The 27031-nt window shown below is 56.3% G+C and overlaps 1 protein-coding gene across 3 annotated transcripts in view; it reads right to left on the reverse strand.

Annotated features, from left to right (window-relative positions):
* Nucleotides 1–13159: 13159 nt before the first annotated feature.
* MGAT5B (alpha-1,6-mannosylglycoprotein 6-beta-N-acetylglucosaminyltransferase B) overlaps nt 13160–27031 on the reverse strand; it is a 70689-nt gene continuing 56817 nt past the window's right edge. For all 3 annotated transcript variants that reach the window (XM_075518784.1, XM_075518785.1, XM_075518783.1), the window contains exons 12-17: nt 24912–25067; nt 24036–24182; nt 22272–22388; nt 15270–15344; nt 14509–14783; nt 13160–13358 (exon numbers count right to left, since the gene is read on the reverse strand). In XM_075518784.1, the coding sequence (XP_075374899.1) occupies nt 13160–13358; nt 14509–14783; nt 15270–15344; nt 22272–22388; nt 24036–24182; nt 24912–25067 (969 nt within the window). The remainder of the gene's footprint in view (nt 13359–14508; nt 14784–15269; nt 15345–22271; nt 22389–24035; nt 24183–24911; nt 25068–27031) is intronic.

Consider the following 27031-nt stretch of genomic DNA (forward strand, 5'->3'; position numbering starts at 1 on the left):
GTGCCTTGTAAAATCTGGGTCAGTTTTGTGAGATTATTTTGAAGGAGCGGAAAATCATTTTGACAACTTCAAACTACCCCGTTTTGGCTTCCCCCTCCACCCCCCCGGGAATAAAGCGCCTTGGAATGACTTTTTGTCTTTATAATCTACTGAAGTTAAATCAAAGTTAAGACCCAAATAAAATGCCCCGAATGATTGGCGACAGAGCTCTGTGAACTCTCCCCGTGGAGCCGGCGGGGATCAGCCAGGTCTCTCACCCAGACCAGCGCTGCCACAGCTGATTAACTGAGTCCGTTAAATCACTCCTTGTCTCACCGGTGCTCCTCATTTAAGCCCAATTCCCTTACATTTCCAGCCCAGCAGACATCACCCTGAGGGACAGAGACCTGGGATTGGTGTTCCCATCCAGGAACCACTGATGCCCCGTTTACGGGATGGGAATGAGAAAATATTCACGTTACAGAAGGAGAGTATCCCCAGCGCGGGGATGGAGCCGGTCACGCTCCGTCCTTAACGCAGGCTGCAGGCGCTGCCCCGTGCCCCGAGGGACAGACTCGCTGCCCAACTGCAGGCAGAAGCTGCCTGCAAAGCCCCACACCTTCCCATCACATGCGGGTGGGCCAAAACGGCCATCCCACGTGTGATGAGACCCATTTGAGGACGTCAGCCTGGGTGATAGCAGCATCACGGCGCAAGCGCCCCGGGTGCCGCCACACCAGGGTTCACCTGCTTCAGCAGCATCTCATCCAGATCAGCATCATCTGCTCTCCTTACCCCACCGCTCCTATTTCGGGAGTGACTGACCGGCATTTATTGCCGTGACCTTCCCTAAATACAGCCCAAACGGTGCAAGACGAGGCTTTGACAAGTAGAGAAGTGGCGAAGGAGGTACAAGCCCACGCCCTGGGCAGCAGCCCACCCCCAGGCCCCTTGGGGGGCTGCAGCAGCCTCACCTGTACGAGGACCTGCTCCCGCGGGGAGGGCACCCGGGCTCGAGCAGGCTGCGCTCCCACACTGGGCTGCTGGGTGCTCCCAGGGCCACCCGCTCCAGCACCCTCCCCGCGCAGCTCGGCAGTCTCCGCAGCACGAGGACTGCAGACAGAGCGGGCGATAATTTCATTTCCCTTGCAAATGAGGCCCCGTTCATTCCCCATCCCCAGCACCTCATCAGCAGAGCCGTCATCTCCACCCCGCTCCCCACCAGCCTTCGCCGCCGCCTCCGCTCGCTTCAATTTGTTCACCCAGCCCTGACAAACAGCCATTTCCATCTCGTGAGGAGCCCTGGCCGTCACTGTGTTCTTACCGTCCTCTTGCAGACGGTTGATCAGGCAGGTTGGCTTATTAATGGAGTTACGACAGTTAAATATTAATAACAACAACAACAACTTGCTTTTCTAGCAAACATGGTTCCCCGAGACCTTATCCAATGCCAACTGCTGAAGGCCGTGGCCCTATGGATATGCTGCTTAGGATGGGATGCTGCAACGGGCCGGTGCCTGTGTGGAAAAGGGGCTTTGTAGATGCAGGAAGAGCGCTGAGGTCGGAGACGTGGGTGCAATGAGCTGGAGAACCCCAGCAGGTCCCACCTCAGCACGATGCTCCCCACGAGCCCCCACGCCTGCAGCCCCACCGCTCACTCCTGGCAGGGAGTATTTTATCCCCCTGTTTCCCCATGCCTTGCCCTCCTCCATCAAAGCTTTCCCAACCCCGCTGCTACCCCACGCAGGGTGGGGGTCCAACATCAGCCAGCCTGAACCCACGAGCTTTGCCAAGACACCGACTGTTTTGCTATATTTAAACAGGCCTGGAACCACTCTTGGTCTCAACAGACCCATTCCCCAGCAAAGGTGCTTTTGAACTACACTGTGCCGTAGCAGAGTAATTAAAAGCAAGCCTGAAATCTTCCCAGGGAACTCGGAGCACAATTAAGGCTGAGAAAGCTCCAGAAAACAGACTTGGACCTCCCGAGTCCCCTCCCAGGCAAGGGATGGGTGCAGGCACGGGGTGGGGGGCACAGCAGAGCAGCCACGGGATCACGCTACCTCCTGGGGTGGGCACCTGCCTCAGTTTCCCCACTCTGGTTACTGCACGGTCTCCCATGGCATTGATTCCGATCACAGCAGTCACTGACCTCCCGGAGAGAGCTGCACCCCACGGCCGGGAGCCTGCACCGCCTTGGCTGGAAATCCTGCAGGGACAGAGGAGGAGCCGGTTACAGGGGGTCCCGCCGCCCCCCGGGATCTCTCCTCAGCCCGACCCAGCCCAGAACATTGGTGCCCCCCAGCCCACAGCCAGCCTCCGCCCTGGCTGCTAACAGCACCTGAGCATTCCTGGGTAGCCCAGAGGCACCGGGGATGGGCTTTATCCTACCTCAGCCCTCCTCCCTGCAAAGCAGATCGATGCCAGCCCCACTAGGAAAAGCCAAGACAGCCAGCAGGATCCAGCCCCGCTTTCATTAATTTCTGTTGAATAATTAAACCCTGGGAAGTTAATACTTTCTGCTTAAAAACTCAAACTGCAGTGTTTGTAATTACTGTTTTATTGAAGCATTAAAAATTAAAGGGCATCCTGAGGTTGCAGTTAGTGCGAGAGCTGCATTTGGCCCCGGGTAAGAGGAAGCTGAGCTCTCGGACTCCAGCCCAGCGGGGGGGGGGGGGGGGGGGGCATGGCCTCCCATCCCTCCCCCTGCCACGGAGAGCAGGTTTTGGGGATCAGCAGTTGCAGGAGGAGCAGCCCCCCCAAGCCTGGGGCTCCTGGCCACAAACCCTGCCCAGCTCAGCCTGGCTCCTGAGACTCAGGCTGCCTAGCTCAGGATGGGGGGGGACCCCTGACAGCCCCCAAACCATCACCCACGTCGCTGCCAACACCACCCCAACCCTCCCCACAGGGCGCAGGGGTGGGGATACCAACTCACCAAGGCAGCCTTGGGGCCCCCAACCATCCCTCCCCCCAGAGCCCCCCCACCCGCAGCAGCACAGCCCAGACCCCCTCTAACAGCCCTTTATAGGCTCCAGCTGCTCCCACCCTCCCTGCACCGTGGTGTGGGCTCGACGGAGGCCGGGCTGGCTCCAGGCTGCTGCGCGTGGACCCCTGGGAATAGTTAACGAGGGCGGAAAGGTGCTTTTAGGACCACAGCTGCAAGGAACCCTCATCTCCCCCCCACCCAGCTCTTGTGTGCTCCCATCCCTTTGCCGTCGCTTCATCCCGTCACAACTGGAGATACTCGGTCTCGAAATTCACAGCCGGAGCATCCGCTGGCCCCGCAGGGCTAGGGAACGTCCGGGGTGGGAGGATGTCCTGACGTGGGGTGGCTTCCCCCCCGGAGCAAGGGGGCACAGCCGGAGGGCTGCGTCCGATGGGGCGGCTTCACGGCAGACAACGAACGGCTGGAAACGTCGGCGGGTGTTTTCATGCATGCAAAAAGGCGGGTTGGAGAATTACCAGCTCGTGGCGAGGTGCTCGTCGCCCGTGCGTGGAGGATCCCTCTGCCAGCTGCTGGCGGGGAGCTGCTGCTGGAGGCAGGAAAAAGGTGGGGAGGGGACACGGTGGGAGAAGGCAGAGCTGCTTCTCCTCTGCCGCGTGTGGCGGGGAGGTGACCCTCAGACCCCGCCAGCCCACCCTGCCAACCCGCTGTGTGCCAGGAGCAAGGCTGGAAGGGCACGGAGGCATCCCGGGACTTTTAAAACACTTCTGCGTGGCACAGTGAGCGTGGCTCGTGGGAAGGGTGACAAAAGCCACTTCGGTCCCCACGGAGGACGCCTCTCTCTTGCAAAGGAGAAGCTTAGCCCGGGGGTGACGAGGCCTCCCTTGTTTTTCCAAATCCTGTTTTAGGAAGGAAAACAAACATAAAACCCAAACAGGAGATGCTTTATCGGTTCTGGGTGGGGAGGAAGAGCTATTCAGCGCTATTCACATCACCTCGCTGCTGCCAAGCCGAGAGCATCCCCTGTCCCTCCCGCTGCTCCCGCCGGCCCCTCATCCCAGTCCTGCTCTTCCCTCCCAGCCTCCGTGTAATTTCTCTCAGGAGATGTGGCTTGTGCCGCGTTTCCACCCTCGGCTGCTTTAACGTTCGTGTTTCTGCGCAATTCGCAGTCCTGAGTGTTGGCAGGTTGCGTGTTTGAGAGCCCAGAAATATCCATCAGCTCTTTCCCCACAAGCCCGCATTACTCCAGTTTGGGCTGCTTGGTTCCCCAGTTTGGGGCTGCGTTACTCCAGTTTGGCCCCCTAACAGCCCATTTTGGGGGCTGCAGCGGGCCTCAGCCCTGCCCTGGAGCATCCGACCGTCCCAGCCATCCCACGCCACGTGGACCAGCACCGTCCCCACGACCCGGGGACCAGTCCAGCCGGATGGCTCCACAGACTCCCAAACTGGTTTCCATGGCAGCCAATTTTCAACTGTCTCATCGGTCTCCATGGCAATCAGACTTCTCCCTCCCCATCCAGGGCGGTGGGGCGTTGCTCAGGGATTCCCATAGCAGCTCCCCTCAGCTTGAGAACATCCCCCCCGGCTTCCCCAGCAGCTCCCCCAGTCCCCCCAGCATCTCTGCCCTGCGAGCAAACCAGTACAACCAGTGCAGCTCACTGCACCTGCATGGGCAGCACTGCCTGGGGGCCCGAGGGGCACAAACCTGCTGCGAGCACCAGGGATGGCCCCCAAACTCAGCGAGAGGCAACATCAGTTTTTCTTCCTTCTGCCCCCCCATCCCCGATGGTTTCCTGCTGCTGTCTGTCGTAGCTGGGGCTGCCTGGCAGGTACTTGGCACGCTCCGAAACCGAAACAAGCAGGGTTGTCAGCCATCCCTCTGGTAGGAGAAGGAGACAAGCTCTGTGAAAATGACGCACAGCAGATGCAGATTAATTTTATTTTACGGTCCTGTTGAGGATTTCGAGCTAGTCACCGATACGGAACTAAAAATACCACCAGGGTCCTCAAGTTTTTATTTTTCCCGTTCGACGACACTTATAAGAAAAACACCCAACCAAAATAGCATCTACAGAACCGGACCGAGCCCCGCGGGGGCGATGGCAGAGCTGGAGGTGGGAGTGTGAAGGCACCGGCTGCGCGCGGGGCGGCCGGAGGAGGGTGCAAACAGCGTTGCCCTTCCTCTGCGGCAAAACACGCTTTCGTTGAAGGTAACCCACGAGACCTGCGGTGGACGAGTTCTTGCAGCTTTGGATAAAGCTGAGCCGAATGTAAGAAGCGGCATAATCCTGTATTTTCTGTGCTGCTAAATGTTGGCAGTAATGATTCCGGGGGCTGCTGCAGCGAGTTTGTCCTCTCTGGGGCATTTAATAGAGCTTTTCCCAAGTGCTTTGATGCGTCCCCGACACTGGGCACCCAACATTTCCTTTGGGGCCACGCTGGGAGCCAGCCTGTGGGGTGAAGCCCCTCCAAGAGTTCCCCTTTCAGCCCCCCGGCCGGTGCTCAGTAGCCCAGGAAAGGACCCGAAGCCAAACGGGCATTGGCAGCATCTTTCCCAGTGCCCGGGCAGGAGGCAGGCAGGCAGCGGGGCTGTGGCTACCGGGCGTGACTCTCACCCCGTGGGCCCAAAAGCAAATTCCCCAAGGTAATAGCAAAGCCGTGCTGCGATGCTGCCACAAGCAGGAGAGGGGTGCAGGGAAGAGGTGTTGGGGTTTTGCTGGGTGGCCGGTAGGGAGCAAGGGAGGGAAGCAGGGTGGGTTTGGAGCCGGGGCTGGGCTCAGTCCTGAGCTGCCGCTGGGACCGCGAGGGAGCCAGAGCCCACCGGCACCCGTGGGCTAACAAATGCGATCCAGAGCGGCGCAGGAGGAAAGGACTGCTCCGTATTCCCATTGAGACCAACCCGTCACGGGCAGACGCTGCTTAATTTATGTGCTCAGAAAAAGAAGAACAAGCAGATGTTTTCATTCAGGCTCTTTTTAGCATAAAACAGCAGTGGAGAAGGACAAAAAAAGTTGATGAAATCTCCCCGCAGTTTAGTTTTCTGGTAGGAAACCGCTGTAATGGGAGCACGAGCAGCCAAATTCGCAATGTTCTTGGAAAAGCAGTGATGATGCAATCCAGCGCAACAGGCCCTGGCAGTCGCGGGGGGGTCACCGTGCTCTCCCCCCGCTTGTCCCCCATCCTGGGGAGCAGCACGGCGAGGGGACCAGACCCGATCTGATCCCCGCCGGGGTATGCCCGGGTGGTGGCGGTGGCAGCTCTGCTGTTGGGGACACGTAACTCCACGTCCTCTGCTTTTATAATAAAGTTAAGGCAGATAGTGTGATTGTTGCTTGGGGGGAAAGATGATTAACCACTATAATCCCAATTACAGTTTCTAATTGGGATTAATTTGCTGAGTTAATTAAGTGTGGAAATCTGTTGCCTCCCAGATTTCTTTTATGTACTTCTTGCTCTCAAGCCCAGACCCTGCCTGGCCACATGTGGCCACAGCTGGAAGGGCAGAGCACTGGTCACTACTGTGTGACAACTAGAGATTTCTGTGGCACTGCCACCGCCGGTGACAGCCAGCTGGGCTCTGCTTTACCACCCAGTTGCTGCTCTTCATTTGACCTAGATGGAGAGATGGCAAGATCTGGGTCAGATCTGGGAAGGTGGCTTAAACCTCAACGCCAAACCTGAACAAGCCTTTGCAGAGGGACAGAAATGTTGCAAGAGCCTGGGGACAGCAGTGGCCGAGGAACATCTTCGTTGCAGCTGCATCAGAGCCGATGCACGAGGGGCTGGTGACGGAGGCTCCTTGCAGGTAAAACTGGTGCAACGCCCTCCCTTCTTCCCAGAGCAAACCGTGCAAGGAAATCCCAGCGTGCCAGGCTTGGTGAGAGCAAAGGACGTGGGGCGAAGCACGCACGGGGGGCTCAGCGGACAGCAAAGGCGTTTCCTGGGATTGGCAATGCCAGGAAAGGGGAGACGCAGCGGTTCGGGTGCCCGGGCTCTGTGCAGTAGCCAGGGCAGCTGGGTGTACCTTTCCCGAAGAGAGCGTTGCTGGAAGGGTGCAGACCGGGCTCTCCCCGGCTGCAACTGCTGTACAAGAAAGACACGGAGCTGTTGGAGCGGGCCCAGAGGAGGGACACAAAGATGATCCGAGGGCTGGAGCACCTCTGCTACGAGGACAGGCTGAGAGAGTTGGGGTTGTTCAGCCTGCAGAAGAGAAGGCTGCGGGGAGACCTTATAGCAGCCTGTCGGTACTTACAGGGGGCTGATAAGAAAGATGGGGACAGGCTTTTTAGCAGGGCCTGCTGTGATAGGACAAGGGGGAATGGTTTTAAGCTGAAGGAGGGGAGGTTCAGACTAGATATTAAAGAATTTGTTACGATGAGGGTGGTGAAACACTGGCACAGGCACCCGGAGAGGTGGGAGATGCCCCATCCCTGGAAACATTCCAGGTCAGGTTGGACGGGGCTCTGAGCAACCTGCTCTAGGTGGAGATGTCCCTGCTCTTGCAGGGGGCTTGGACAGGATGACCTGTAAAGGTCCCTTCCCACCCAAACCATTCTGTGATTCTGTGATTCACATCTGCCCCAGCGCTGCACAGCCGGCTCGCCTAGCTCCCCTGAGCCACATGTACGGATCGTGCCCCTGCTCCCACCGCAGCGAGACAGCTGGCAGAGCTGCTGGCACTTCCTATTATTTTTCTCAACACTCTCCTGAAAATTAATTAATTCAATTAATTGAATAAATAAACAATCCTCCACGCTCGTCGGCACTGAGCCAGCTGCGCATCGCATCAAGCTGCAAGAACATCACCCGTTCCCAGGCTGACTTGCTAAGGAGTGAGCGGCCCAGGTCTCTGTGACATGAAATTGGGGTGATTTGGGAAGGAATTGGGGCTGGCAAGGGAGGGGTTGCAATGCAACGTTCAGCAAAAAGTTGCATTCGCACCCCTGAAACAGCTGCTTTCCCATGCAGGTTGCAAAGTCTTTCCTTCTTTCTTAGAGATGCTGTCAGATGCTTAGATGAAAGGAACTAAATTACCGCAGATCGTTATTTCCTGTTTTCTGGCTTATATTTATAGAAAAGCTGATACGTCTGGTAGCTCACGCTAAAACGAAAAGCAAGTCTCTGTCCTGTTTCCAACTGGTCTTTACTGGAGCTGGGTTCCCGAGGGTGGGAGGCGGTGGGAGCCTTCTGAGGGATGGCGAGGAGCGGGGCTGCACGCCCCGCCAGCCCCTTTCCTCCCGGCTTCCCGGAGCCAGCAGCCAGGGGTTGGCAATGGCCACGTTATTCGTATCTTTTTGCCCTCCTGAGGCCCTTTGCAGGCAGAGGCGGCACCTGCACCCAGGGACCCCGGCTGGGGGTCCAGCCCCACAGAGGCACCTAACCCCTCCAAAAAACCTCCCCCCTCTCCTCATCCTCCCAACCCTTAATTTTTCCCCCTTTCCAGATGACCTGGATGCCGAGGGCCGGATCCTGGCTCGGCTCCCACGCTGCCTGGGCCGGGGGACATCCCGTCCCCGCCGTGGGTGCTGGCAGGAGAAGCTGCATCCTCAGCAGTTTCCCTCTGCTTTGTGGATGGAGCGTTGGTATTTCTCTGCCTGCCTGGGGAATAATATTGAATGGACCCTATCTCTCCTGAGAAAATATTGATCCAGAGTTTTAATGGCTTTCTGCTAATGAGCCACAATGAGTGTCACTCGGCATCACTGCTTGAGCTGATAAGAAAGGGACCGCTTAGCCCCACGGCTTCAAAAGGGGTTTGCCCCTCCCTCCCCAAGTCCTTTCTACTGGGGAAAAAAAAAAAGAAGAAAGGAAAAAAAAAAAGGCAAAATATTTCACTGCTCTTTTCACTTAGTAAGTCTGAGGACAGATTTTCAATTTGTTTAACTTTCTTTATGGCCCTAGCTTTGCCAAAGGGAGCAAGAGATGAGGGAAGGGGACAGGAGATTAAATGCATTAGTTCATTTTGGGAAATCTTTCTAAAGGGGGAAAAATAATAATAATTAAAAAAAAAAAAAAAAAAAGGCATGACACCAGGGAGACAGGACTCAATTAAAGCAAGACCTTGAAATACATGCACCAGTAGTCCCAACCACGGGTCCATTAGACATCCCTGTCAGGCAGATGCTTTGGTTACCGGAGGCTGTGTGGCAGCTAGATCCATCACCTGGGGAAATAACCACCGGTGCTTACATCTTCAGCAGCTCCTTGATCTAGCGATAAACCCGTTAGGGGAAATAAATGGGTTTCTTTTGCCCGGCCTGTCCACATCATGGATGCAATTTGCCATTTTACTCAGCCGCTGATAAGCAGGGGATCGGGAGGGAAAAGCCGCTTAACGATTTCCTAATAAAGCCCCAGATAAGAGCGGAGCAGCGCTATTACCTCCCTCGGGTTGTGATTTACAGCCCAGATTGCTGCTCCGGGAGCCAACGGCGGCTGAGCCTCTGCAGGGGAAGATGCTGGTGCGGGGAGAGGGGCCCAGCCGGCAGCAGGATGCTGCGAGGGGATGCCGCGGCAGGGACCACCCGCCCTCCCGCCGGACCCCCCCGCTGCCCCGGCTGCAGTGGCAAGGGAAGGTTTTGATGCCGTCAACATTAAAACCAGAGGATAAAAAAAACTCCAGAAAGAAAGTTCTGAGTGGCATTCCTAAGAAGAACAAGGCTCAGGAACAAAAAATCACCCCTGGCTCCATTTCTAGGTACAGCAAATGGATTTCCAGAAGAATATCATTCTTTCGACACGCCTGTCCTGGTTTCACAGCTGCCAGAAGAGGAAAACAGGTTAAAAAAATTAATTCCAGGAGGCTCTGCCCATGCGATGTCACCAGAGATGCCATCAGAAGGTCCTGAGCAGACCCCAGGGGCTCCCCACGCACGTGCTCTGGTTGTTAAATAAACTGGCCTGGCCATGAAGCTGACAGCTCCTCATTTGATTTTTAATTGTTTGATTTTATTCATAGTTTTGACACTGTTTCCCCTTCTCTTCCCCCTCCCAACTGGGGATTTATTCTTGGTAATTAGCTGCGGTAATTAGAATCTCTTTCACATGGCAGCGCTTCGGCTTCCCTTTAAATCTCTTCCATGCTCCTACTTAATAAAATGTGAACTTAATGTTTGTATCATCCTCAGATCTCCCTTCCAGATGGAAACGTGTCCTGGCTGGGGAGACCGGGGCAAGCGCTGGAGACCTGCTTGAGCAAGAGCTTGGGATGTTCCAGCGACCTCTCAGGCACAGCTGGGCTCAGAAACAGGCAGAGAAAAAGCATTTCCAGGTGACGAAGTCCCTTCTCTTTTACGCCAGCTCCTCTGGGAGCTGCTGCTGGCCCAGCAGCTCTGTTCCTTGCTGCCACCTCCATGTCGGGGTGCCCGGAACCAGCAGCACTGCCCGAGTCGATATGCCCCACGGCCCTGGCACACGCACCCCCACATAGCAAACAATTCGGTGCCAATTCTGCACCCAAAGCCCCTGTTAATACCCAGCATTGACGTTACTGAAGCAGCCGAGCCCCCACCTTGCCCCTACGTGGGATTCTACAGACCAAGGCCTCCCCCTGCTCCCAGCAGCTGGGGGTCCGTGCGGGACAAGGCAGGAGGGGCTGCCCCGAGCCCCGCGCTCCGGTCCCCGTTACGTCCAGCATCCGCAAGCGATGTGCAATTACCGACGGGCCAACAAGGGAGGCTCTTCCCCAGGCAGCACCGAGAGCAGGACTCGGTGCCAGCTGATAGGGAAGAGACATGACAGGTAATACCAGAGCATTACTCAGCCCCATCACCCAAATTTACAGGCTGGCTCGAGATCCAGCAAGGTTCCAGACAGATCATTACGTCCCATGGCAGCAGAGAAGGTGAGACAGCCGCCTTTTATTTCAGCTTGGAGAAAAATGCTCCTGCCAGGGGATAATTGGGACTCTCTGCAGCGGGAGGCAGGCGCTGGGCTGCCGAAAGGGGAAGGCTGTTTTAAAAGCAGCTGAGCAGAACCAGTGGAGAAAGCTGCCCAGGGAGCTGATGCGCAGCGAGCGCTGCCTCAAGAGGCATGCTCAGCCTCTTGGTCTTTAAAGCTCGCTTAGATCCCCTATAAAACCAGGTTTTATTTGGTCCTTGCAACCCTGGGAAGTGAATCGCTGGTGGTTCCTGCTTGCAAATCCCCCGTGCCTCTCCCAGGCCGGCTCCTGCCCACCCAGCGCTCGCAGCAGCCGGGGCGAGTGGTGCCGGAGCCTTTGGCAGGCGACGCTTTGTGACCGAGATGAAAGATGCCGTAGAAAGGCACAAGGTATTGTTGTTCAGCTCTGCAAAGAGAGGTTTGTGCTGCTTTTATTTATACACATGCTGGCTGCAAGACACAAGAATTACTTAATCAATCCTTCCCCTTGTCTGGCGTCGCAGGCAGGATGGAGGCTGCCTACGCAATTTTGCGCTGAAGATGACAAATTGCTCCAGGATAACGGCAGCGTCTCCGGCTCCTGCCTCATCCGGCGCAGGGTGCGGCCGATCTCGCCGTGGTGGGCTCGCAGGCTTGGCCAAAGGGATGCCTGGAGGACACGAGCACCGTGCGGTGTCCCCCTTCCCGGGCCCAGAGCAGGGAGATGGCAAGGGGAGCTGGGGGGGGAGCTGGGGTCTGCCCGATGCTGTTGCACCGCTGAGGGAATGGGATTTTTCTCCCAAAACCCAGCTGCAAGCCACCGAGCTGTGGGGAGGACGGGCTGGAGGTGCCAGGGCCGCGTGGCACAGCTCCAGCGAGCGGCTGGGTCGCAGGGGAGACCTCATGCACTCATCCTGCCATGCCGCCGCTCTCCATCGGTCACATCGGCTCGAGCCGGCGCAGGGACAAGCCTGCCAGGGCCTGGGACCCTGCGGTGACACTGTCAGGACAGGCTGCCACCCCACCAGCCTCCCTCGCCGGCCGGGCCAGGAGCTCTTCTGTGCAGGGAAGGGCTGGGAGGGAGTTTCCAGCCCATAACTTTCCAGCCACGTGTTTTACGGGATGCAGGAGTCTCACCATTGAATGATTCCAAGCAACTGGAGGGCTGAGCACCAACCTCACAGCAACACGCTCGCAGCCTTGCTCCAGTGAGCAACCCTACAAAAACAAACCAGGTCACCCCAGCCAGCACTAACCCAGCAAGGGGACACGCCGGGAGGGGAAATACCGGCAGCAGTGAAAACTCCCCTAAAGTGAGATGAATGGCAGGAAGAAAAGTTAGAGAAGCGAAGACCATGCATGGAAGATGGTTGCTTGGAGCTCACCTCTTCCCGTGGCTGCAACACCTGGGGCACGCAGAGACACGATGTTGCTTTCACAGCTGCCGAGCTGCCCCCTCTCCCCTGGCCTCGGTCTGTGCCCGCCGGCAATTCCTTTGGGCTGCTGCAGCGTGTCCTCCTTCCTGCCTGCTCATTCGAACCCCGAGCAGCCCCTGTGCCCCCGCCACCACCTCCGATGCCTCGGTCCCTGGAGGGATGTGCAGCTCCATGCACGCTCCAGCGGGGCAGAGAGCAGCCCAGGGGCTGGGGGGGGGAATCGCTTTGGGCACCTCCGCCCTGCCAGCAGCGTTGCCCCGGGGCTGGCATCCTTCCCGGGAGCCCTCCGTGGGCCCATCCTGCCCCTCGCTTCCCAGGGACAGCCTGGGGCCGTCCAGCCCCTGCCGGCTCTTCCTGGGGGCACCGTGGGTGCAGACCCCGCTGCGTCCATCCAGCCCAGCCGCTCTCCTCGGGCTTTGTCCTCCCCCAGCTCCGCAGCCAAGGCAGGCACCCGCAGCCCCCCTGCACCCCCCAACACAGCTCTGCCCAATAACTCCCACAGAAGGGCTGGGTGTTGCTTCCCCTTTAATTTACCACTTGTCGGGGGGAGGGTTAAAAAAAAAAATCAATAAATAAAACAACCTAGGATGCCTGAAGAGGATGAAAACCCTGAAACTGCAGTCTGCTGGTGGCTTGTCCCATTGCCAGAGGAGGGGAAGGGTGTCCCTGGCCCCCCTCTCCCCACCACCCTGTCCCAGCACCACCAGGTCCAGGTGGGTTCGGATGCGGTCAGACGATGCTCCTCGAGAAGAAAATGAAACCAAAGGTCAGGACATGGTCATTCACAGTTGACTGGCAGATGAAACAACCCCCAGAGTCTGACACCGCTGGCTCACCCGCCGGGAGGGACCTGTCCCATCTCCCTTGGCTATTGCAGAAGCTTTGAGAAAAAGCCACTCGTTGCACGTTGCGTGTCGCAAACACGGGGAGGGGACACACCGAGTCACAAGCAGTCCCTGCACAGAGCCACTTGTCCTTTGCGGTAGTCGCGGCAGGGGCAGAGGCGCCGGTACTTGGTGTTGTAGCCTGCACAGCTGAAGAGCAGCGGCTCCTTCTGGAGGTAGCACTCGTGGACGTTCTCGGCCACCGCCGGGTAGAGATGGTTCATCTCGTACTCGGTGCTGTCACAGGTGATGCTGAGCCTGGGAACAAAGACAAAGGGTCGGTTCAGGTGAGGAGGCTGCCTGGCTTCACTGAAGGGTTTTTAGTGCTGTTCTGTCCTTCTTGGGGAGGTTCCTTCACCAAGTGTTGAGCCATGTCTTTGTTGGTTGCACCAGCTGTGTTTGGCACCCTTTGGCTAGACGTGAATGCTCGTCACCAGCCCAACACACCATGCAGGACGGAGTGACCCTTGCAACTCAACCCTGCAGCCCAGGGACCACCCCAACCCTTGCACGGGCCATGGATAGCTCAGGAAATCAGGCATCTTTTATATCCCCCCACTGACCAAGAGGTCTGTCCACTCTCTGCGGGCACCTCCCGCAGCAGCTGATGTCCCCTGGAAGGGCACACGAGTTCAATGGATGCCCACGTGTCCCTGGCTAGCCAGAATTAGCCAGCAAAGCTGAGGTGGGCATCAGCAAACGCCCCGAGGAGCAGCAGGAATGCCCGGCGCGGATCTCGGCATCCCTCTCCTCTCACCTGTGCCTGCGTCTGCAGAGGGAGAGGCATTGCCGGCATCGCCCTCCCACCAACCCCTCTCAACCAGTGAGTCCCTGAGCCAGCTCGTTTTAAGGTCTGGAGGGGGGGCATGGGGGCGAGAGAGTGAAATCCAAGCCCCAGCTCTAATTTATCATATAAAAATGTCAGTGGGACTCACAGCACCTGCCTGGCCAGCGTGACAGCAATGGTAATGCTCGCATTTTAATTGCCCACAGAGCAGCACGGAGCCTGGTGGCAGATTTATACTCCATTAAAACTTCATTGCTGTATGTTCAAAATGCAGTTTTATAGAGAAAGACATTTAAAAAGAGGGAAAGGGAGAGAGCGTGGAGGAGGTGGAGAGGAACGGGGCGGTAGAGAGGGAGGAACAGGGTGGCAGAGAGGTGGAAACGTGCCTGGAAAGGCTATCGTTGCCTTCTGAAGCGTGAAGCTGGTCAAGGCCAACACGTGTGAGGAACGGGCTGCTTTGCAGGCAGCACCCTGCCTACATTGCCTGGGGCGTGAAGGTACCTCGATGGGATTTCGGGAGGGAGGACACAAGGAAAATGGGTGCTGGGGTGGGGGGGGCAGGGGGAGCACCGTCTGGCTGATGGCCCCCACCACCGCCTTGCCGAGAAGAGCGCAACTCACTGGAGAAACACCTCCTTCTTGTTGAGGAACCTGAAGAAGGTGGGCTCGCAGACCAGCCCGTGCCGCCGGCATGTCTCGGTGCAGGCGTGCCGGGTCTCCGACACCCACACCTGCAGCGAGTCCACCGGTGGCCAGGCGCGGGGGTCCCGGCTGGCGCTGGGGGACCACACCAGGTGAGTGGCGTTGGGGGACAGGGCCAGCGGGCTCGGAGGGCTTTGCATAGCAGGACTCTTGGCCTTGGGAGGCAGAGGAGGAGACGATGTGGTGCAGAAATCCTAGTGGGAGAGAAGACAACGGGTCGGTGCCCGGAGGGACGAGACGAAATGTTGGGGATGGGGAAGGGAGGCTGCTGGTGGGACAGGAGGACACTTGGGCTGCTGAGTTTGCTCCTCAGGTTGAGGTCACCTGCATGTATGCATGGCATCTCCTGCTGTGGGCACCAGCCACCCCTTCTTCTCCCAGTGCTGCGTTCTTCTCTGCAGCAGAAAGGCCTGGGCCTCGACCCAGCCCCAGCACCCCCAGCCGCCCTCCACCAGCCCCCCAGAACCTTTGGTTCATGACAGATCTCCCCCACCTCCTGGTGCCTCTGTGCTTAGGCCACTGGCTGCACAGCGCCGGGACTCGGGGTCCCTCGCCGGGGAGCTGCACTGGGTCAACGGTTCCTCTCGCCCAGGGGAACAGGGACCGACCCGTGGGGGAACAGGGATGGTTCCCGGGGAGGACAGGGATGCTCCCCCAGGAGAACAGGGATGCTCCCCGACCTGGTGCTGAATGTAGGCGTGGATCCGCTCCAGCATCCCCTCGCAGGTGTACTCGTAAGGCAGGTAAGGGTCCACCTGTGAAGGGGGGAGAGCAGAGCGCAGGCAGCAAGCGGGGACAGCCTTCCCCCCCCCCCTGGGCCTGGTGGCCCAGGACAGCAGTGCCCTGGGCAATGGCTCTCCCCACCCGCCGAGGCCCACGGCTCGCGTCTGTCCACCAAAGCAAGCAGGGCAGAAAACTAGGACTGGAAAAACTTCACAAGCCATAAAGCACTTGAGAGAAAGAGGGTGAAGGATTAATTTGGGTTCAGCCCATGTATTGCTGAAAATGAAGTCACCCTGTTCCATTTTAGTCTCACTTTTCTTCATTTTTTGGTAAGTTATAAAATAAAATCAGTTTTCACGCAATAGGTCACGTCCAATTAAAGTATGAACTGTTTCAGCCCAAGAAACACTGCAGCTGCAGGCAAGGGGAGGGGGGAGTAATTTTAAAGTACAGAGGAGGAGTTAGGACTGGTAAAGATGCTAAGCTAATCCAGAGCAAGAGCATCCCGGTGGTGCCCTGGGTCTGGTCTAGCATCCCCTGTTCCTCTGGCTCTGCCTGCTCAGAGGAGGGTCCAGGCTTCCCTGCCCCGGTGCTACGACCCACCAAGCCCCCCGGCTGCTGAAAAGCCCAGGGCTGGGACGGGCTGTGCACCATACAGAAAAAAAAAAAAAATCTCTCTTTTCCCACTGCCACTTCTCTGAGGGTTCGCTGCCCAGCGTGGATGGCTGTGATGGGGTGGAAGCTGGCGTCTCTCCCAGCCTCCAAGGCTCGGTGCCCCCCGCTGCCGCCGCCCAGGCTGGGATGGGGCTGGGAGGCAACAGCCGCTGCGCACCGGGACGGAGCAAACGTTGATGCCCACGTCGATGCCGACACTGTCGCTGCACCCCCACGTTGATACCTGCTATTTATACAGAGCCGGCAGCGCTTAAACCACGGTGTATTTTTAGCGTGGGTTACGAAATGCTGCCGGGCTTCGGGAGACTTCTGCCTGTGCTCACTTCCCAACGCCGCATCTCCCTGTCCCGAGAGTCACCCTCGGGTCCTGGCCTGGGAAACCCCCTCCTCTGCACAGCAGCTCAGCAGCATCCCCCAGACGAGCATGTCCCCTGCACGGCGGCAGCGCAGGGTCCGGGGCGAGCAGGCAGGAGCAGGCAGGAGCAGGCAGCTGGGCTCGCTGCCCTCCAGCGGGGCTGGTCTGTGGCCATTGCCCCGGGGTCAGTGGTGATTTTCCCTGTGGGAAGAGCATTGCCACAAGGGCTGCGTCACTGATGCACCCCTTCCCTCCGGAACAAATTATTTTTTCAGGAACTTTCTGCCCTGGGAAAACAGATTTTTCCACACTCCCTTATTTTTCCGGAGAGATGTTACATGACCTGCAGGAGAAGGGGCTGGTCCTGGGATCCCTCTTTCCCCTGTGCATCTCTGCGGAGCTTCATGCAAAAGAAGGATTATAAGCAAAAACACCGCAAAGATAATTCATCTGGAAAACACTGTTTCGTCTATTTTCTGAGCTCTGCACCTCCAAAATAGCTACCTCCTTTTGAAGTACCTGTCAAACCCAAGCTCAAAGGCTCAGTCTGACGAGAAGATCCCTCTAAGCATCTCCCTGCCATAAATATCCCACCTGAGATCTCAGCCAGGCTGGAAATCACAGCTGCTCCGTCTAATTACAGATATGCATGCTAATCAGGGCTGACACGATGACAGGCACTGATCCTGCCTCCGAATTGCTGATGGGCGCTCAGTTAACCGGAGCAGAGCACTCCCCAAAGTAAAACCCTGCCCCTCTCAGCTGCACGACGCCTGTGCCAGGCTGGGTGCTGCCTGGCACCTACTCAGGGAGCCAAACCTCCCCTCGGTCAGCGTCACCAATGCTCGGTCTCATCTTACCACTTTCACGGCCGCAATGCTGAGGGGCTTTTCCCAGGACCCCGTTACGCCAGGCACGGTGCAGATGTAATTCTGTAAAACGGCGTCTTCTCCCCCCCCCCCCAACACCGCCCAGTTACACCCAGTGGGACGCAGCACATCCACAGCGGGGTGGAGGCAGAAAACCTCCTTGTGCCTGCACGCGTACCCAGAGGTGATGCTCCAGGCGCAAGCCCACCTGCCCGCGGGCTCCCGGGAGCCCTGGTGGGTCCAAGGGCATCAGGAGGCTGCAGCCCCCGCTCCTCCAGCCCCAACACCCCCATGTGCCCCTCTCCCCCCAGGGGCTCCCCAAAAGGCTCCTATTCCCCCCCGCTCCCCTCTCCCGGTCTTGTTAGGATTCAGCTCGTGCACCTGGAACTGATAGAAAATGCCAATTTCAGGAAGATAATTGTTTAATTAAAATCTGACAGGCTTGGCCTCCTCTTGACAGCCACATCGTTAATGCTGCTCCCCGCACCGGGAGCTCAGGATCTCCCCAGAGCCCTGGGAGGGGGCAGGAGGGGGGCTCCGAGGTGGGAACCACCACGTCCCGCTACCCGGCCGAGCGATGCACGGGATGCCAGGGGAGGGAGCGGAGGGGTCAGTGAAGATGGATTTTGCCATCCTTTCCCCCAGATATCAGTGGAGAACACAGGGCCAGAGCTCTCCATCAGCCCCAGTGCTCTCCATCAGCCAAATGGGGAGCTACTGGTGCCCCATGGGGATACCGCCGCCAGAGCCCTGGTTTTACAGTCTCCAGCAGGAATCCCAGAGCTGAAGAGAGCCATAAGTCTCCCTCGCTCAAAAGGAAAGGAAAGAAAGAAAAAAATCCAAACGTCATCAGACAAATAAGTAGGAAAATAATGCAATTCTCTGCCGGCACGTAACAACAGGCTGGGAACACTTTAACCAGCTATTTCTGCTGTGATGTTTAATATGCCACTCTTTCAAGCATAGTCTGAAATGTATAATTTTCCATTATATTCCTGTATGTTTGACTTTAATATAATGAAACCATCTCCCTTCACTACACCAGAATATTGGGTCTATTAAATTGCTTGTGTGAGGACTATTTTTGACAATGGAAAAAGCTGAAGGCCAAGAAAATGGTGGTGCCCGCGAACCTCTCTCCTTCTCCAGCCTCTAACCCCCGGCTAATGGCTGTAATCCATCACCGGGACAAGCCTCCCGGCATCACCTTTTCCAGGAGGATGCAATTCATCTCTTGGCCCCGTGCGACTGTGCCGGGATTTGCTCTCTGGGGTAGAGGCATTTGGTGCTTCCACGATTTCAATTTTCCTTATAAACAGGTCAGGGATGCGAGCCATCGGGGAAACCAAAGACTGCTCCAAGGGGAGATGAACGGCAGAGGCACGGCTCGCCAAAAACCTTCCCCAGCAGTTGCAGGGTGACCTGGAGCGGGTGCCACCTCCAAAAGGACGAGGGAGAGGAGCACAAGGGCTTTTCTTGGAAAAAAAACCCCATATTGCAAACCCAAGCCACGATTCAGATCTCTCTCCAGAAATAAAACGTTTCTTTCAAGCAAATCTAGGTTGGCGAAGGACACCGGCTGCATCTCAACTCCTTTATTTGCACAAACACAGCAGCCAGCCCTGCCAGCAGACCCGACCAGCTCCAAAGGCACCAAAGGATGGGCTGCCAGCCTGGCCGGAGCCAGGGCAGGGCTGTAGGTGCAAGGACGGCACATCCCAGCCCAAGCTGCAGCTCTGGGTGTCTGCGATATAAATCGGGACGGCTGTACAGCCACGCCAGCTGCAACCTGGCCGGAGAGCCACGGGCAGGCTGGGGCAACCGCAAAGTAACTCTAAAATATTGCTGAAGCATCAGCAAATCCCCCAGAGCCACGATGCTCTAAACCAGGGTGAGCTTGTTTGTCAGCTTGACCGTATCAGAATTACTACCAGGTTCATGAAACCAGCTCCCAAAGCCCTTGAGGGGTCCCAGCACCCAGCACCCTGGTTCCCAGCACCCAGCACCCTGGTTCCCAGCACCCAGCACCCTGGTTCCCAGCACCCGGCACGGCATGGCTGCCGCTGGGAAAAGCTGATGGCAGGAGGCAGAGCAAAGGAGACACCTCACAGCTTCCCACAACATCCCACATCACCAAAACTGTTTTATTGAGTTTTGCCTGGAAGATGCAAAACTAAAGCTGCGGGATAAGTGATTTTTCAGTCATCCAACAAAAGAAAAAAAAAGAAAAAGAAAGTCCGTTTCAGGTCAGTTTTCAATTTCCAATGTTTCCACCCACCAAGGAGGGGAAAAATGCTGTGTTTCAGGTTCGGCAATCTGTTTGGGTTGGTGAAGCAAAGGGAAATGCATCATTTCGGATCCAAGCCTTCCTTTCAATAAACTGGCAGGGTATTTTCAAACAAAGGAAGGCAGATGGGAAACAAAAACATTATTGCGTTCCACTAATGTTGAAATGAAGTGTTTTGACTGAAAAAATAAATTGGTGGTGGTTATTCTGAAACACGGACAAATTTGTTAGATATTCCGATAACAGAACGCCCCATTTTGCCTTCGGGGAAAAAAAGAAGTCAGTAAAATAGTTTCTCTGAGCCAGCAACGCTAAACTGCCTGGCCACCGGCTTTCTGCCGCTCCTCCTGCTAATGCCCTTGTTTTCAATTCCTGCTGTAACAAACAGTATTTTAAAGACAAGATACCAAGGGATTCCTGAAGCCAAAGACCATAATCAGGCTTTTAAGCCTGTAAGGTAGGTCAATTTTTAGGCTTAATTGCCTTGACAACATCTCTAATAAAGCAGACCTTTCTATCTAAAAGACAAAAAGGGGGGAAAAAAAGGGGAAAAAAAAAAAGAAGTTGCTGTAAGTTATTCACACTCACTCCCTGCTCTGCTTCGGGAGGATTTATACAATATCTTAAAAAAACCCCAGAGAGGCGAGTTGTGGGATTAACCCAGCGCGCTTCTCGGTGGGAAGGAATAACTTCTCTCCAGAGCGACTGCACGTTTTCAATGCAAGCGGGATGTCAGCACCTGGGTTTATTCATTTGAGGCAAATTTAGGACTTCAGCCGCCCTGCAGTCGAGGGTAATTACAGCGGCTGGGATGCTTCGTGGCAGGGGACCTCGGGGTGGGGGTCCCTGTTTCCGCAGAGGTGGGCGGCAGCTTTAGCTGCCCCGAGGTCCCATAGGAGACAGAGTTTATCCGACTATACGTGGTGTCACGCTGGGATGGCAAACCGGGAGCAGCCGCCCTGGGATGCCCGGCTGCGGCAGCCGGCCCGCCCAGGCAGCTGCCGACGCTGCTCGCACGCTGCGCCGACGTTACAGACGCCCTTGTTCCAGCTCTGCTTCCCCTGCCCTCCGTCAGCTGTTTAGCAACTGAAGAAATGTTAATTAGAGGAGGGAGGGAGGACGTGTTGTGACTGCACCACAGCTGCATTTACATGATGAGTGGGAATGGGGAGAAGAGCGGAGATGGGAGCTCGTCTTCGGGCAAAACAGGGATCGGCACGGCAGCGGCACGCTCCGGGCGAGCATCCGGTGCCAGAGAGAGCGGGTCCTCCTGCCCGGTGCCCATCACACCACCAAATCCTTTCCTAAAATCCTTTTTTCTTCTTTTTGTTTTTAACCAGAATTATCATTAAGCATCTAAATGACCCGGTGCACATCCAGTTGACATTGCAGTGCAACACAGCTGCTCAGGAGCGAGCAGAGCCCTTTCCTCCCGCTTAATTCTCCAGTCATTTCTTAATTATTTTAATAGCACAGCAGCACTATTTTCTTTCTCCTTTCTGGAAAAACTGAAAATTTCCTTCTCTCTCCCAAAACAGAGACCAGCAGGTCCCAGCCGCCCGCCCATGGCACTGCCTTCTCTTCGGGACCGTCTCTTCAGCCCAGATGGTGGAGGGTCAAGCGCTGACAGCTGGCCTGGCAGCACAGCAGCAGGGATGTAATTATTTTTAATTTAATTTTAATCGAGATACCGGAATGAATGTGCAAAACAACAACTGTTTTCATAAGTCGGGTTTGTTCGGCCTTCGCAAACTCATAGAGAAAATCAGCGCGAGGTGAAGAGCTGCGGCAATCACCCACGATAAGATGCCAGACCCGAGCAGACGGCACGGCTACATCAGCTGAATAAAGTCCCCAGACTGCCACAGACACCCACCTCTGCAGCCTCTAACATGGGGAAAAGCAAAGACGACACCTCTCCAGCCAGCATCACTCCTGTCCCCCCCAAAACCCCACCCGGCACCGCAAACCCTGGACCTCCGCAGCCCAACACAGAGCCCCGGTTTCACAGCGCATCGCTACCCTCACGAGGGGACGGCTCATCCCGAGCGAAGCAAATTGCCAGCAAAACAGAGATCAGCACTTTTCTCCCCTCCAGGAAAATTGACTTTAATAATTTGGACAACTTGAAAGGCTCCTGCCACAGGGCAGGAGGTAAATATTCATGAGGGAGCGTTTCCAGGGCGGGCGCAGCAGGAGCGCTGCCTTCCCGGGGGGGCCTCACGCCCCTCCCTCTCCATACTTCCCTTCATCCTTCACAGAGGCAATTCCTGGGGCTCTTCCTATCGATTTGCTCGATCTGAATGATAACGATGAACAGTGAAATGGGGAATGGCAGGCGCAGAGGTCAGTAGCTCCCAGGGTACTTGCAGGGAGATGCTCTCTGGGTTTATCTTCGCTTCACGCCCAGCACTGCCACGCATCTCCACCAACCTCAACCTCCGGCTCCCAAACCTCATCTCCCTTATCTCAGCTTCCCCTTGCTCCAGCTCTGCCTGGAGGATGCCCAGGGGATCCCTCAAAGGCACGGCACTGCCCTGGGGAAACACCTACGATGCTCGGTACGAAAGCAAGGCGAGAGCACGTGTCCCCCTGAAGCTGCGGGAGAGGGGGACTTCTGCTCTGCACGTGCAAATAATATCCAAGGGGAAGCAAGGAAGGAAAAGCAATTAACGCTCAAAAGGGAGAGCCAGGCACCAGCAACCGCTGCTGAGATCTGTCTCTGCAAAGCCATCAGCAGGGAGATCGCCCCACCACCTCCTCCGAGCTGTACCTGGGTCCTCATGATGGTTTTGATAGCAGCTTCAAACTCCTCGGAGTTATTGTAGTCGACAGTCCACACATGCGGCTTCCCGATGAAGTCTTCGGCATACGGGTGTTGGGAGGACACCTAAAACACAGCAGCGTGAGCTGGTTTTTGCAATCCCTGCCAGAACGGATGCTGTCTACTGCTCGCAGACGTGACAGCAGAGAGGAGCAGCAGGCTGAGGCACAGGCACGCTGGGTTTTAAACAACGGCACATAGAGATATGCTGGAAAAAGAAGGTCTCCTCTGAACCCAGCTGCTCCCCGACATCAGGCTGATGCTCTAAAATTCCCACAGGGTTGGGATGCCCCATTCCCATTAACACTGAAATCACCTCCGCGGCCCTGAATATCTCCATCTCCGTAATACAGGTAAAACCTAACCTTGACCTGAGCCATTTGTGGGCAAATGGCAGTGGAGTGGCAAAAATAGACCACAGCAGCAAAGCTCTGGGAAGGCACTGTGTCTCTAGGGTTTGCCAGCTCCAGAAACAAGGCAGAGAGAAACTCCATCACCACCGAAGGCCGGGGAAGTCTAGCACCATGAGAAAGTGGTGCTGGAAGCCACATCGCCCCGATGCCACAAGCAGCCCCGTGCACCGGTACCCTGCAGCCACCTGCCTCTCACCAGGCAATTTTTAGGGATATACCTCTTTTGTTTCAGCCCCTGAGCTGCCTTTTCAGCCCCACATTGCTGCAAGGCAGCCAGAGCCCCAGATCTGCTCTCAGAAAGGGAAGAGAGAGGATGCTGAGCAGAGGAGGTGTTTCGGGGGCACCGTGAAGTATTGCAGGGAGGCCTGAAAACCTGCCAGCTGGAGGAGGAGAGCAGTGCATGCTCTGTGTTTTATTCTCCAGCTTGCTGTCCTTTCTCATTTTTTGCTGACAGATTGGTCACCTCTTTCGCCTCCAGCGTATAAACACCCTGGGGCATTTCACAGCCCTCACCCCCAGCTGCCCTCCCGGCTCCGGGCTGAAGCTCAACCACAGCACCCACCCAGGACGGGTGCTAACACTGGCAACTAAGTAGGGGGGTGCGTGGGACAGACACGGGGGTGAAGGACAGCCCTACCCCCCAAACCCACGACGGGCACCGCTGAGCCAGGCTGCGGCAGGGCTGAGCCGCACGGCCCCCCCGACAAAGCCCTTCTCGGCGGGAGTGAGCATTGCACTGCATTATCCACTTTATTAATAATAAAAGAGGCAATTTTCTCAACCCTTTAACTTTTAAAGAGTTCCTGCTTCACTTAGATTGAATTCCCAGGGATGGGCAAGCCTGGGAGGGATTTCGTACCCCTGCAACACCAGGGAGGTCCCGGTGCCCCTCCGGGTGTACAGAAGGATGAACAGGGGAGCATCAAGCCCCGGGCTGGGAGCAGGGTATGGGGTGTGCGTGGATCTCTGCTGACGGGGAAGGAGCTGGGGTCCGTGGTCTGCAGAAGTCTCCTGCAATCCCTTCTCCTGCAACCCTTGCACCTTCTCCTTTGCAACCCCAAACCCACAGCAGGGCCCCTTGCATCCAGGCGCTCTGGATGGGGACAATGAGAGGATGGGAGAGGGGACCCCACCTGCAGGTATCCGCACTTCTACATTTGGAGGAAATCTCACCAAAAAAAAAAAAAAAAAAAAAAAAAAAATCTCAGTTTAGCAACTGCTCTTCCCCAGGCCAGCCCGAACCCCGGTGTAAAGGGGGTGGCTCCATCCAGCCCATCCGCTCGCCTCCTGCCAGACTCGCCTCTCTCGACGTCGGCTTCCCGCGGAAGAACTCGTGGTTGAGGGAGCTGTGCGGGGGGTTGAAACGCGCCTGCAGGAAAACGCAGCCGTTGGCGATCGCCTCCAGCGGGGCAGGACCCTCGTAGGGGAACCCAAAGCCAATGAAGAGCTGCAAGGGAGCAAACCCATGTGCTGGTGAGCGAACATGGCCAACCCCATAGGAAAGTCTCCCCAGTAACCCTCCAGCATCCCTCTCTGCTGCTCTGGTCCGGCACACCAAGCCTCTAAAGGCAGCTCCGTGCAGTCCAACACCCCATAGCTTAAATGTGCTAAAAGCTGCCCCCGCTCCATGGCTCACAGCCCGCTTGGGCAAAGCAATGGGGTGTTCAGGAGCTGCAAGTTCCCCCCTGGTGGCTATGAGCATCGTACTGGTCCTGTATGGAGAAATACTGGTTTGCCAAAGCCATTCGGGCTGGAGAACCGACAGCATTTCCCCCAGACACCGGCTGAAGGCGACCGGGATGTGCCTGCACCCCGCGCACTCGCTCTGAGAATCCCGTTTATTTTTATCACAGCCACGGAGAGAAAAAAAAAAACCCACCCCCACTTAGCAATAAATGAATTAATCAGGAAACTTTGTGCTCCGTCTGCGGACAGTCTGCAAGGAGAAACTCATCAGACACATCTTGATTTGAAATTATGTGCTCTGCTCAGCTCCCGGCTAATTAGCCCTGCTGATAGCGCCTGCAAGCCTGGGAGGAGCGCAGATAACGGCCTCCCCCCCGCCCCCTCCTTTAATTAGGTTTTATTTCTCAAGGCAACTGAGTCCTCGCTGCTGGCTGGTTACCGGGGGACGGCGAGCAGGGTCCCGTGGACGCCCCGGCTGGCTCTCACCCACCTTCGCCTTCCTCAGTAGCTGCTGAAACTCGTGCTGCGGCAGCAGCCCGTGGTTCTTCACGAACGCCGGGACCTCGGGTGGCCGCTGTGTCTCGTAATAAACCGTGCCGTGGATCTCCATGTACTTGTTGAGGATGGCCAGGAACTTCTCCTTGCCCTAGGCAGGAAGGCAGAGGTGTGAACTGCACCAGAAGATGGGGCTGACCCCCCCCACGGTTATAGGGGGAGATTTAACTCTCAAACCGCTGTCCCGGAGCACCCACGATGCTTCAGCCCAACCCACAGCAGTGCAAAACCCGCACCCTCCCCTCCGCATCCCTTGGACGCACGTCCTGGACCGCCCCAGGCTGCCAGTGAGCCCGGGTGGCTGCAGGATCCAGCACCCCGAACATCAGCACCTCGAGCCCCTGCCTTCCCCGCCACCTCTGCGGGCCACTTCCACTCTGGAGCTGCTCAATCAAAGGTTTCAGGGGTTTCAGGGGGAAGTTTGCAAAGACCAGAGCTTGCTAATGGCCTCTTATTCCAAGTGACAAGTCCCCAGGATTTTCTCACTCAGGTTTAACCCTGTTTTACTACCTAGAAAATCAAGGGGGTCATCAGTTCTCTTCTTTTGGAGGCTTTCCTCCTTTTGCTCTCCAAAGCAGCCTTCGATTTTAACCATTTCTCTACTGCAGGTTTTTTTGCTTGGAAAAACGACACAGGGACCATCCTTTGGATGCTGTATTTTCAGCTTGTTCCAGCGCTGCAATAGGCCCCGAAACAGCAGAGACTGAACACTGTATTTCTGCCCTCAGCCACATATGCCTGGACTTCTCTAAGGCTAAAAACAAGCGCTTCTGGTGGGATGAGCCTGCGGGGTGAAATCCTGGCCGCGGTGCCACTAACACCCAGATCAGCACCAGTCTTATATCAATTCCCTAATGCAAAGGGCTTGGGAGATGGGAGTGAAACACAGCTTACAGTCCCTGGGTAGCACCGTGCATCGCCGAGCGTCATCGGGGGGGACCGATCCCCAAAGCCCCCTGCACGGTGCGGGGCTGGCATGGGAGACCCCCTCCACCCACTCCGTTCGAGCACCACGAGCCGCTTCGACCCCTGGAAGCTGGGCAGCAGCCTGATGAAAACAGCATTTCCCAGCTTATTAAAACTTCGGCTCCTGTTGCGAGCCAGAGGTGAGAAGTTCAGAGGGGTAGGAAATGAGAAATAACGGGAACGTAGGTTTAATGAAATGTTTCTAAATGTCAAAAAGATCCTGCTCTGGAGATGGCTCTTGGTCCAAGGCTTGTAAATAAGCACCCGGCTCCAGAAGATGGAGGTGCTCTTTTCCTTCCTAGTCCTCAAAATCACTCAAAATAAAGAAACACTCCTCTTCCTCCTTATTTTATTACACGGGGTGGCACAAGATGCGAAGCAATGCCCAGGCAGCCTGGCCTCGAGGAACAGCCACCAGCAAGAACCAGCCCCAGCCCCTTCACCCAGTACTAAATTACCCCAAATACGCAGTCTTGGGGAAACTGATGTTGTTTGGGAATTCTGGCTAAAAGAAGCAACAGTTCATAGCACTAAGGGTGGAGGGAAATGTCCGTTCGGAGGTTTAACTCTCTTTAGTGCCTTCCCAAATTAACCTAACTAAGCTCAAATGAAACTTCTGGACGAGAAAGGGCGGGGAAATGGTAGAAAAAGACAACAAGATGTTACAGTTCCCCTAAAACGAGGTTTCGTGGGTTTCAGTAGGTTTTTTAGGGAGCCCCCGAGCTAGGCAGATGCTGGGGGAATTTGCTCTCAGACACGGGAGGTGACGGAAAAGCCACAAACAGCAGTGAACAGGAGATGGCGTGGCTGGAATCCTGGCCCACCGCAGGCATCCCTGTGAGGGCAGAGCCGCTAATCAGGAAAAGTGGGGACAGGGAGGAGATACAGCCCCCGGCTGCATCAACCCGCATCGATCCCGGCAGCTCGGGAGGACCGAGCCCACGACGACAAAGTCGACTCCAGCAAAACCTTTTCTCTTGCGAGAAGATGCGCAAAGGTAAAGCCCAGCAGCAGCTGGTGTGGTACAGTACCTGCAACTGGAACAGCCCCAGGCGGTGCGCAAAGGGAAAAAAAATAGAAATAAATCAA

Source organism: Mycteria americana, chromosome 16, assembly GCF_035582795.1.
Source record: "Mycteria americana isolate JAX WOST 10 ecotype Jacksonville Zoo and Gardens chromosome 16, USCA_MyAme_1.0, whole genome shotgun sequence".
Lineage (NCBI taxonomy): Eukaryota > Metazoa > Chordata > Aves > Ciconiiformes > Ciconiidae > Mycteria > Mycteria americana.